This window comes from Synchiropus splendidus, chromosome 9, assembly GCF_027744825.2.
Source record: "Synchiropus splendidus isolate RoL2022-P1 chromosome 9, RoL_Sspl_1.0, whole genome shotgun sequence".
Taxonomy (NCBI): domain Eukaryota; kingdom Metazoa; phylum Chordata; class Actinopteri; order Syngnathiformes; family Callionymidae; genus Synchiropus; species Synchiropus splendidus.
In genome coordinates, this window is record NC_071342.1 from 8,206,027 (window position 1) to 8,219,428 (window position 13,402).

Sequence of the window (13,402 nt, forward strand, 5' to 3'; positions counted from 1 at the left end):
TATTTTGACCGGAGGATCAAACGTTTTTTATCAACTTCCAAGAGCATACCAACAAATACCCGAGCAGGTTCTCTTCATGGCACAGATGAAACAGAGCAGCACAAACTCACCTTGACAGCGTTGGCATTATTCTGCGATCCTCGGACGACGCCGGTGGCTCTGTACATGCGTGTCGGCGGCTTGAAGGACACGGTGAGGTTGTATGTTTGTGAGATGGCCTGGATGCTGGGGGAGCTGGGGTCTGCCTGCATGATGGCCGGGAGCTCGAAGGAAAGGACCAAAGGAAGAAGCTCCTGCAAGACAAGATATGAGCGAAGGAAGGAGACGGTCACTGCCAGTGCCTCAGGTACTCCAGGCTGTCTTTATGCTAATATCCCTTCACTACTACTACATTTATTCATGAAACAAGATGAAAATACCAAGAATTAAATGAGTGCTCTGGTTAATCAGACTGTGCATTGCTAAAAATGTGAATCCTGGCTCTGACAGAAAACATGCAGAACAAACACAGAATTGGTGGTCCTTTGTTTTTATTCTCACTTCCAGTCTATGAGTTACTAACCGCTAAAGAACACTAGAAGTAAAAGCTGCTCCACCATCGCCTGCTCAAGGCACTAAAGTGACCTGAAGTTGGCTCGAGGTACTGTGACCTTAAAGGTTTGCACGGTGCCGCCAAGTAGTACACACGTGCAGAACTTGTCGACAACATGAGGTGAGGTGTAATGGACAGGACACCATCATTTATCAACCCACAGTTCAGTTCATGTATTGTGGGATTCTGAAGCATGTGCTGTGTCAATATTAAACAAACCAGAGTATTCTGCGTCAGTACATTAACTCAACATGTCGCACTGATGTAGCGTCTATCCAAAGTTCTGACACAGTGGCTGTGTGTAGTGTTCAGGGTGGAAACTCTTTGGGGATTTCTTAAAAGTTGAAGAGACAGGGAAGTGATGAAAGGTCTGGCCACTTTCTTCACCACAAATATGTTTTGATTCTCCACCATTTCTCGCAGTTACATCGGGTGATATGAGGTTTTCTGATGCGACAGACTTGTCTGCTGGTTTTGAGGTGAAAACAAATTGCAGTCAGTTTCCATTCAGCGTCAGACTCCCACTGTTCTTGTTGCGCTCTCTACCCTCAGGCCTGACCTACATATCTGCATCCCTGGGTGAGTCCAGTGCTGAAACGTGATATAAATGTAAGGCTGGGTTGCATATGGAAGTGATCAGGGGTGCATTTCTTTGGTCAGAGCAATTTATGTTGCTGCCCTTCACTGGGAGCCAAAGTCAAGATGGCGCTCTGCCCAACAGTCCATGTTTGGATTACTGTGTGTGCCAGTGTGTGTGTTCTGTCTTTCTCTCTCTCTCTCTCTCACTCATGTGTATATTCTCTCTGGCTTGTCTATGAATTAGGAAGGCTTCTTGTCTGCTGTGAGGAGAAACAGGAGCCTTGCGTTTGCTTTGATTAGTTCCGTGCAACCTTTACTGTCTTTTTTTTTGTTTTGTTTTGTTTTTTTAATTTAAAGTTTCCCATCAACAACAAAGTTTAAAACTGATAGCTAACTTATTAACCAAGAAGCAATCACATGGAAAATGAAAAGTCTCGAATGAAAACTAAGTAGAGACCCCGAACAGGAGTATACAACCAACTTTGTGCAGATTATTTATTAATGTTTTAACTAAGTCATGTTGAAAACAGGAGGACAAATGTTTCAGAGCCCGGACCCAAGGTGTTGGGAGTAGGCAAATGCATCATACTGACATTGAGCTTACCCCGGCTCTATGGGCGGAATGGTGGGAGACAATTCGTAGGGAACTAATTTCACCCTGACTGACATGACATCTTAATAATAAAATGAAAGTAACACTACGGCTGCTCACAAAGCTGACAACAACACCGGAAGGGAGGGATTTCCACTTCATGCTATGGATTTTATGAAATAAATAACTCACGAAATGCAACTTAGAGTCCAGTGTGTCTGAATGTTTTTTCTCCCTCTTGATGCGTTTTTTTGTGTGATGTGTCTTATTCTGCAGAGCCACTTAAAAATTGGATAATTAATTAAAAATAATCCGCTCATTGATCTGAGTACAGATGATACACAGACAGACAACTGACAAGAGGGAGGATGGAAACTCCATCAAGCATCCACCAAAATGTTAAAAATCAATATTTATTGTGCAGCGATTAACTGGTTCTCCTTTAACAATAACTGAGAGCATGCTGAATACAACCCTTCCAATTATTGGACACTAGTTTCCCCACTCTTATCCACATCCCAAGAGGCACTCTGGTCAGAGAATTTCAGGTCTAACAACTGAGAATCCTTTGTTTTCTTGAGGCACTGGCACTTCTCTGTTATTGTACCGACAGTCATATGGTTTCACTTAATCTCTGCACATCAACTTAAGTCATTTATCATTAATCTTTAAATATGCCCTGGCTTCTTGTTCATGTGGTTCTAATTGAAGAGCCTGGTGGATGTGTCTCACATGTAGCCAGTGTTGTTGGTACTGTATTCGACACACCCACCTCTAAATCCCTCTGATCCTTTTCCATTTGGGAAAACGCATATTTTGTGCCGACTTCATTTCTCTGCCTTGGTCGCAGAGGATGCCGTGAGATGACATTAACCGCTATAAACACTTGTTCAGTTAGCTCTCGTAAATAATATGTATAGAATGGGTGCAGGCTATTTTCCCGGTCTGTTACTGAACCAGTGAAACACTGAGGTAGTCACATTCTTGGTCCAGGGTGTGGTTTGGTCTCTGAAGATGAAAATATACAGCCACTTTACTGTTATAAACTGTTTCAGGGGTGAAATCCAAAATAAAATGACCTGAGATTGGTACTTACAGTTACAGGCTTGTATTAGCTGCAAATTTGTGACTATGTTTGTGAACATGTAACAGGTTTCTTTGGTTGGATTGGTCCCACCAAAGATGTCAAGGCAACTTTTGCGTGAAGGACTCAGCATTCTGCAGGGCATGTTGACACATTAGGCTTTCTATTGAATCAGATGTTTCATCTCGACCCGCGGCACTTCTTGCCATGCCATGCCATGCCATGGTGCTCCTTGAAGTTAGAATCTGTGAATGCAAATTGATGTCACCTAGTATACACGTAACCGCATGAGCTTGACTCACAGGTTCACATTTTGAAAGACAAGCTCATCAAAATGTTGCGCTTCTGGAGCGAGACCATGAGGAACTTGTGGAGCTCAGTGAGTTGGTCAGAACATCTTGCCATGAACTCATTTAGATTGGACCAATTTTAGGATAGGCAACTTCGAAGGGTAGACCTTGCATACAGTATTAAAGTGCTTCCCTGAAACTACATACATCAATACACTGGTTTCTTGCAACCAACCTTCAGTGTATTTCAGAAGCCCTCCAGCCAATGCATCTGTTAATCACATAGGGAAGAAACTATTTTATAACTGCCTACTCATCACAAAAAAAGTGTTTTAGGGAAACGCATGAGAGCAAAAGGAAAGATTTTCTCCACCTAAAGGAACACGGGCAGCCAGAGGGAAGCCCGACTTTGATCCGCCCAACTTATCCGCTGACTGGGTCCTTCAGCGAAACACACGTCTCAACAGCTTATAATATAAATCTGTTTGTACAATAGAAGAACTTCCATTATTTTCTTTCAAAAGTGGGTGAAGTGGCCTGCGGCTTTTTGGCTTAGCAAAACACATATTAGGCACAGAGAGGAACGAGCACTTACATATGCTGACATGGAGCGATGCCTGACCTTCACAGTCTCTCCTCATCACACATTTCACACACTCCTACACTGTACACTGTATTAGTGTTGGTCAGGGCACAATACAGGAATGTGTTCTGGGGTGCTGAAATCCCGTTCTGGTTCTGAGTTGTTAGAGCTCACTAGAGTACAATCACGCACTGACCAGAGAGGCTGGGACTTCCAGTCAGACTGAAACTGATACAGACGATGGAGAGGAAGTCCGGAACTGGCTGGAGAATGGCTCGATGAAATATGTTGGCATTCAAGTTTACAGTCGCTCAAAAAACGTTGGCTGGCAAGCGAGCCAGAAAATTAACTTCAAGCTTTCAAGTGAACCTGCAACAATATTCTCCAACTCTGAGATGTGACGCACTTGAGATGCTGGAGTATTCACTAGCAATTTAAGTATAGCTCCGTGGCTCCACTATCCGTTTCTCGGTCAAATATTTTACAGGTTCAGATTCGTATCAGGAAGTTCTAACTGAAGAACTATCACGCTTAAACGCAAGCAGGAAAGGAGATTAATGGACAGATGTCGCCCCCAACAAGTGACATCCTCCTCTCCCATATTGTAGCACAATTGTGTGCATCGGTGTGAACACACCTTCACAGCACTCTATGGTTCAGATATGTCCAGCATACTGTACTTCCATAGCAGAAAACGGATGGGAACCACTGCAGCTACACAGCAACAACCTCATGATATTTTAAAGAACCTACTTTGACAAACTGCTCTGACAACTCTCTTTTAGGGGTGGTACTAACTCAACCACCTACACACTCACAAAAAGCACCTGAAGTGTAACTTAATTTGGAAAATGGATCACATTGAATTTCAATGAAAAACAAGAACTTAAATACCTGTTCCAAACAGGTCTTAAACCCTGACACTCTTCCAGAAAAACACACCCAAGCACAGATCCATCTCAGCAAACTCCAACACCCTGACACTTTGCTCATTCTGTGCTGCCCTTCTCGAAAGGCCATTCGTTATTATTAACCATTAATGTTGTTGGTTCATCATAGAGAACACTACAAAGACAACCTCCATCCCACTATTGCTTGAAGCACAGAGACATGGTTATGAAAAAGAAAAAGAAAAAAAAAACAAACAACGATAATGTTATCACCCTGATAGCTTTGAAATGATTTTACAAACTGGAATAACAGCACTGCATGATTTAACAGGAAAGGTTATTTCTGTAGTAGGAACACTGTTTTCATTCTGTTGTGTACATTAACTAACAATGGCCAAAGTAGAGGCCACTATAAGTATTAGAGAAATCCAAACTCATCCAAAATAGTGTATTTTGTAGAGTGCCGTTCACATATTTTAGTATATGGTGTTAAAATAAATTAAACACATTGAGAAGCAAAGTCATCATGGAGCACTACAGAATGCCTCCTACGTTTGTGACTGTGTTTTGACAGGGTGGATCAATTGCTGACAGAAAAATGACATGTTAGCGTCCTGAATTTGTCCTACATTCAACTGACAGGGAAGAAAACCACTTCATGATGAATCTGGTTTCGTGGTTCTTGGCTAGCTTCTAGTCCTAATTTTGAAGGATTTGAAGAAAACGTTTTTTGCTGCCGTCACAAACGGGATGATTTGGAAACTTTCAAGCACCAACATTGGCTCGCTGAACGGCTGCAAGTTCACGGTGTCTTGTAGTTAAAGTAAAATTAATTTGAGAGCCAGCTCAAACAGTTGGTGCAAGGCAGAACCACAAGCGGTCAGGAGAAGAAATCAAATCAAGTGAGGTGGTCAGATATCTGTCCCGTACCATTTAACGATAAAACACTGACTAGTGGTGAGAAGAGAGTGTAAACTTACTCTTATTTTGACCCGAGCTGCTTCCACACCCCCTGGCTGACCCGCGATGGAAACCTGTTTGAAGATAAGATCGAATTAGGTACATATATAATACATATCAAAACAACCATCATTCAAATATAAATATCAGGAACAAATTTAAGTCTGCCATTCCAAATAGATCTTTAAGGAGTGGGTGAGAGAGAGAGAGGAAAAGTTACTGGCACTTCTCCTGCCACATCACTCAGTTTGGAGACATTAACACCATGCGCAGGCAACAGCAACATGTCTCTCTAATCCAATAACTTGTAAGGTACAGTACATTTTTTCAGGCACATTCCACAAATTGATCAAAGTGAAAACATGGAGGCCACCAACTACAATGTTGTGATCCAAGAAATATTCTTCTTCCTCCCAGCAAAGAACATTGTTTACTTGAAGGATCAAAGGATTCATGCTTTGGTTGGTGGTCAAGTCAAGGGCAGATGCGACAAACGCTGAGTCTGCAGGCTCCAGGCATAAAGCAGTAGTGTACTGCAGATAACATGACAACAGAAAAGGGGAAGGAGTATAAACAACTACTTATTTGAAAATAAAGGACATTTCTGTGTCCATTCTAACATTCCAAGTCCTGTCGTATTGTACCAGACCACCATCTTCCAAAGGTCTATGAACATATCTTAATGGCAATTGGTGGAGGTTTCATTGGTGTATAAGAAAAGCTTATATACACACTGAGAACATTTTCAGTTAATCCAGGATCCATTAAGTTCCAAGAAGAAGCCGATAATGATGTTTTCGTGAATGAAAATGGTAAATTAAAAGCAAAGGCAGAGAGGATACTGTTTGTGTCTTTGTGTGTGTGTAGATGCAAATACATTCCACTGAATTGAGTTCAATTCACAGGGCTGAATAAAGAATAATGCTGGAAATACATGACACAGATTTACTTTGCATTAAAACAACATGAAGGACTAATTTAGCAAAATTTAAATCACATTCGATTGCTTATCTGCTCCAAGTCAGACGATCCGTCTGAAACTCTCACCTCATTGTTACTGAGAGTTTCTTGGATTCAAAGAAATCATAAAAGACTGTTTTTGTGGCGTCACCTTTAACACATCGCATAACTACCGAAAAGCTTCCGCTCCAGAGCATGATTTAGTTCCTTGTTCCTGCCATGAGATCACACTCTAAAACAATTTAATCGACAAGGTTCTGGGACACACAGTGGGAGAGAGATGAGAGACATCAGTGGACGTTGAACACCTAGTGTTACTTGTTGGTGTAAATCTTCACACATTTTTCATTAAATCAAATAAAACTTCAATAAATAATTGGACTTCGGCAAGTTTTAAAAAATACAAGCTGCACCACAGGCAAATTTTTCTCAGGGTGCAGCCTGTTTGCATCACCATTGCTAGACTAAGAAGGGGATTGTTACATGTGGAGAACATTTATTAACCCACACTGTCATATAATGTTAAGTTAAGTCGACAGAAACAGGGTTTTAAACAGCAAAGTAGTGGAAAACAGCAATCATGTGACATACAGGTGCAGAGTAGAACCAGCGTCTGGCAATAGCCAGTATTCCAAGCCAGCCAGCATCTAACATTTTCAGAGCCTTAAATTTAATTAGAGCGAAAGCTGACTGCTCTTCTAGTGTGTCCAGCCCAAACACACCGGCTTCCTCTGCGTGCGCCAATCAAAACAGCCAACTGGACCTGAATGTAGAAGCTGTGATCAGTAAATGGACTGGATTTACTCACATCAAAAAGAACTCACACTGAACTCTGAGCAAGGTTATTCCTGAAATTAATTCTGGAAGGATCGTAGCAAAGAACGCACTTGGCAGGAGGGAGCAGAGCACTTAGAAGATATACAACAATCGTGGTGCCATGTTGTGGTTGAGTAGGAACCCGGGAAGGTCACACTACACCCAACACTCCATCGCAGGCTCACAAACCTGGTTGCTTTTCTCCGCCTGGTTGTTTCTGTTGGAGTCGGGAAAGTGGATGTGACAGCCCGTCTCCTCCATCACTCGCTTGATGTTATTGCCACCTTTGCCGATGACATGTGAGTGTTCTGTGTGGGAAACGTCCATCTTCAGAGTGACCCTGTTACTCTGACAGAAGAGAAAAGTCTTCACTGTCCAGTTTTCATGATGAACATCGAAACTGGCTCTGTAGATTTTGCATATGTAAATGTATATGTATTTTCTGTGGCTTTGTATTTATGTGTACCACGTCTGTGTTTTGGACTGCATGGATCCATAACTACAAAGTCAGTATGTGCACTTGGTGTGGTTAAGCATTGAGCTTGTCGTTCTGTGTTCTCTTGTCAGTGAGTGTGTGTCTATGGATACTAGGGCTGGGTTACATTAATTTTGATTAACCTATAAAAAAAACTACAGAGCTAAAAATAGAGGGGAAAAATAAGTATTAATCACATGTAAACTTTCCTTCCTGATTCATCACCTCCCTACTTAAATTTGTTCATTCATAGGGTGTTCATGTGGCTTTACCTTTAAGTATTCACACTCAATAAGTCATGTGAAAATAAATACAAACAAGGGAATTTGGTAACGAATGCACTCTAGATGCATTAGAACTACTCGCCCCCAGGGGGTGCTAGTGCCCAATCAGAGGAATGTGGTTTCACGTTACCATGGCAATAAGGCAGAGAACCTTACACTGCACTCACATGCCGATGGCGTCTTGATGAGCTCCAAATTGTACAGGAGTATTCAGCAGCTTGAACTGCAGCAGAGGTGCAGAGAGAGAACAGAAGAGGCAGAGAAGGACATTCAGATATTCACCTTTGTGTCCAGCACAGACATGATTCTCTCTTTGGCTTCCCTCACGTTCTCCCGCTTCCCACACACTTTGATATGTGGATCTGCAGACAGAAACAATAACAGCGTGACAGCGTGTCACAGATGACAAACGTGAAAATGAGATCACTGCTGAATTCCATTAATCCAAGCATGACACTGTGGCCTGTGTTTGTTAAATAACACCGTGTGACGGAAAAGCACTGCAACAGCAAATGCAGCTTTGATGAGCGAGTAACGGTGTCTTGTATTGAAGGGAGGTCAGGTGGGAGGAGATACAGTCAAGAGGAATCATACTGGTCAGGTTAAGTCACAGTAGAGAACCTCTGGCATGTTCTGATCGTCTCCCCTCGTACAGGTTGTAGACGCATTCCGCACAGTGTTTCACACTTTTCACTACATCCACTGCAAACTGCCTGAGGAGGGTTGAGGATCAGCAGCGCTCAGTATACGCTCGGTATTTCACAAACGGCCAGGCACAAGCCAATAAGAAAATGAATCCTTCACTCCTTCCGAGTCAAGATGTGACATAATCTTGTGGCTAGAATGCTGCATTTGAAAAGGCAAAAAATTATTTAGCTTTTTTTCTCACCACCTATTTTCACATGAAGAATTTGACTTTCATTCACTGTCTTTGCAATAGTCAAGACCACATAAAGCCATTTGTGTATTGCAGTAAAATGATGCCGAATGCTCAGCACTACTGCGGTGTGTGTGGTGGGTTGGGGAAGCTGTTCAGCAGGCACTCAAACTCCAGTTAGTTGTTTATTTGTATGCCCTAAATTAGTTTTTAAAATGTCTTATTGATTTATATAATTTAAAGTATTCATTAGCGGGTCATTCATTATACAGTCTACCAAGAAAGATCTCACAACACACAGCCCGGCATCATGTAGAAAACACAATATTTAACATTTTTAATCACAAAAAGAGGTGCCACCATGCCACTCACTTCCATCCACAGAGTTATGATTTTTTGTTTTTACCAGACATTATTGTCCTACATGTATTTTAATCAATATAATTTGAATTACCTTATTTATTTTAATGTATTGAGTCTGCTTCTGTGCAGTGGAGTCATGTCCAAATGAAAAAAATGAGTAGTATCTTGTACCAAAAACTTGTTCTGCAGACATCCTGTCCTGGAATTCTTCCACTTAAATAACCAGAAAGTGCATACCTGAGTTGTTGGGAGCTAATGTTGGAGTCTGAGCGAAGGCGGGGCACATCGACAACTGAGCGCTCAACTCCGGCAGAAGGCCAACGAACAGTGCACACAAATTCAATTGTGCTCACTCGCCAACTGCATTCAGGGTTTGTGTTAACAGTTCTGGGCTTCAGGAAGTCAACTAAAGCCCCTTCCAGGAATACCCCCTCACCCGCCCACACGCACACACAGATTCAAACACTTCAGGGAATGACTTATTGTTGCAAAGCCACACTGATCATAAGATGCCTGCATTCGCATGTGAAACGAGAGAGAAGAACCGACAAAATAAACAGCATAATTAAAGGCAAAGACTCAAGTAGCCATGTTTACAGGACACCTCAGGTGACTGGTCTGCTGAGTTTAACCGATGTTTGAGTGTGTGACCGTCTTGAGTGTTTTCATTTTTAAAAATGAGTTATTGCTGCAAACACGATCACAATTGATACACAAGCATTCCCAACGACACGGATGATGAGCTTTGCCTGTTATTGAGGGTGAAGTTAGACAGTTATTGAAAATTATAGAACATAATAACACAGTTAAGTCAAGACTGTAGACATTAGCGCTGTTTGCAACCCTGTATCATTGACCTGCAATCAGCCTTGCCAATCCATTTGCAACAACATGAACATGTTTTGACAGAAATCAACACTGTAGTTCAACAATAAGGCACAACTACCGGGTGACTAGAATTCAGTATTTGTTGAAGGATTGATCTTTCACACACGTCAAATGCAGCCTCAACCGTCTTTGTATTCTCTCCCAGCCCATGAGAGTTTGACACAATCTTATTTCTGTTCTGTTGCTTTCAAATCGAACCTGTACAGATAAAAAATATGAACACATTTTTGTCCTTTAACAAATTCCTGCAACCTACAAAGGCACAAGAGCAGCTTTCACACATGAAGGAGAGTGAAAAAATGATGAGGGGAAATTTTGTGAATTCCCTCCGGTCCCCCTGTGATACTCACTCCGACCAATAGAGGGCGTCACACTCCTCCTCAGTCACTGCTCTGACCTGCACATCTGGCAAACATTAGCCAGCCTAAACGACTGTTGCAGTCACGATGTAGAACACCCCCGCATTTTTTAACCCGAGAATGCAGCTTGTTCTTTTTTTTTTCACTGTTGAGGGAGAAAAGAAATGCAACATCTAAATCCTTCATCTGGCTGAGACACACAACAGCCAGGAAGGCAAACAAAAACAAAAGCCTGCAGCTGCAAATGAGTTTCACTAAAAAGGCACCAGAGTTTCACCTAAGAACTGAGCTTCTGACCTGGCAGTGCCACTTCTGGAGAACTGACCAGCCGAAGTTTCATGTACATGAAGTTCTTTACAGTTGGATATAGACGTATAGTAGTATTTAAATAGATGGAAATTAGCAAAACAGATTAGTCCCATGATTCTTACAGAAATTAATGGAGGAATGCTAATGTAAAACGAGACACTCCATCACACTTCTCTGGGATGAAATGACATATAGCAGTAGTTTTTTTTGCATTCAAAGCAGAACAACAACTCATTTAATCATCCTGAATACTTCCATGTTTGAGTTACAGCGTCCGTTTCAGGTCGGTACTACTCAAACAATAGATGTCTGCCAAACTAGCAATAAGAGTCGATAGGTTTCCGAATTAAATGGCAGCATCGCAGCGGTGCCTGGCTTGAAACTGCATCCAAGAATGAAGCAAAAACAAAAAATTACGAAGCAACTAGAGTTGAAGGCAGGAATCGAGCCAACTGCAGTGTCTTCAAGGTTGTATTATAGCTTCATCAGTGTCTCTTCACCAACAAACGTGTCGAAACTTTAGAGCTAAACAGATGCACACTCAAGCGAACATGACTGAGCAAGTGCAAACAGCACTGGATAACCGTAGCTTGAAATTATGGCACCTTAATGTTCTGGTCTCGACAAATGATCTGGCACATGGAGTCCATTTTGGTCTCCAGCCCATCGTCTGAAACATCATCTGCCATCATTTACACTAAAAAGTTCTAGCTTAGATGATAAACAAAGCCATATGAACAAGCTACGGGAGATGTTACATAACATGAGCATTTAATGGTGGTTCTGGAGCCGATATGGCTGAAAATACCCTGCGTGTGTAGCACAGGAAAAATTTACTTTATCACTTCTTTTTAAATAATAAAAACAATTTCAATTTCATCCCTATCGAATTGTTTTTTTTTCTTTTTTAGAAATCCCTTCTGCATGTAAAATAGTCCTGAAAGAAAGATAAACATAGGAAAAGTACAGAAAGTTGCTTTCAACAAACAAGAAACTTATAATATTCAGTTACCTCAAAAGTAATTCATGACCAAAACAGTGAATAGCTTATTGAAAAGGCTGAAATAAAACTGTAAAATGTACAGTTTTGAACATAAAAGATCAAATGGCAGGTACTGACTATTGAACCTGATTTTTAAAAATCAAGTAGCTTTAGGATATATTTCTATTCAGACATCATGACTGAGATACAGTAGCTATCATACAGATTGTTATGTTTGGCTTACAATTACCACCTTTTTCTTTTAATTTTCAGAGCTTGGTTCATAACTAATCAAGATTTTGAGCGTTTCAATTTTGTAGCGCATTTAATTTTCACTGCATTAGTTTTAACAGGTCGTAATAGCTCGGTGGTGCAGATGGTCTTTGGCCATATTGTCCAAAAATCATATATTTTAACCATCTGTAGAATGGACCTTGTTGCAAAGCACTGTCTCATCATTGTTAAGTGACCCATTGAAAACAATTGGGCTACCTCCACGCTATACGCCCCTTGCCCCGTGGACAGGAGAGGCTGGATTGTAAAACCAGCTCCCTTTCCCAGCTACTTGGGGCAGGAGGCACGACACACCCTGGATCCTCAGTCCATCAACGTCTAATCGCGCCCATACAGACACTTTCGAATAATCAATTCTCCCATTGTCTTTTTAGAAGACAGACAAATTCAGATGATTACATAACCTCCTAGATATAAAAACACGTTCCTTCTAGCTTAAACGCTCTCTTTTTCTTCTGTATATAAGCATGATCCTTGTATTTGCTGGTTCAATATTACACGTCTTCCTTCCAATCCCTGGAGGGATTGAAGAGTAAATCATTCAGTACTGTAACACTTGACAAAAACATGGCCTCTGAAATCACAACATACATCACAGCAATGTTGCAACCGGTGATTCTTCACCTCAGTAAATCAACACTGGCATTCCCTGGAGGCCAGCGCGTGCCGTAATCACCCGCACAGGTGGATGAGCTTGCTGACCGGGTGTGATAAACGCAGCAGCACAGCCAGTGTTTTGATGAAGTGTGTCTGTCGATGAGCAGAGGCTTCAATCAGACGAGCCCTCACCTCACATCTGCCGCAATCCTGCTGGGTGTAACCACTTCCAGACTGCACATGAAACACAACACTGATGAGAAACTCGGAGAAAACACGACAACCCATCATCACAGATAGATTCTCAATTGAGAAAAAATGACCGTCAACAGCTGTTTTGCATCGGTAGTGATGTGAGGCCTGTTATAAATAGAAGCAGAAACATCTTCCACTCTTAACCTTCAGGTGATGCCATCTCAGGAATTCCAGCCACGACACTTTTCTCGAAAGTAACACTGATCTGTGCTCGGGCTGCATGACCTGCGTGCTCCCACAAAACACAAACACAACTCTCAGGAATGCAATCGCTCACAAGATAACTGCAACTCATTATCGCACCTCACTCCTTCTATGAAACACAAAAACATACCACCAATGTTTTTGGTGGTATGTTTTTGTGTTGGCCCCA

General features: G+C 41.7%; 1 protein-coding gene across 1 annotated transcript in view; it reads right to left on the minus strand.

Moving 5' to 3' along the window:
- Positions 1-13,402, minus strand: part of LOC128764543 (protein bicaudal C homolog 1-like) — a 67,649-nt gene that overhangs the window by 21,712 nt on the left and 32,535 nt on the right. Inside the window, exons 5-8 of the mRNA XM_053874339.1 lie at positions 8,388-8,467; positions 7,536-7,694; positions 5,591-5,644; positions 111-293 (exon numbers count right to left, since the gene is read on the minus strand). Coding sequence (XP_053730314.1) covers positions 111-293; positions 5,591-5,644; positions 7,536-7,694; positions 8,388-8,467 — 476 coding nt within the window. The remainder of the gene's footprint in view (positions 1-110; positions 294-5,590; positions 5,645-7,535; positions 7,695-8,387; positions 8,468-13,402) is intronic.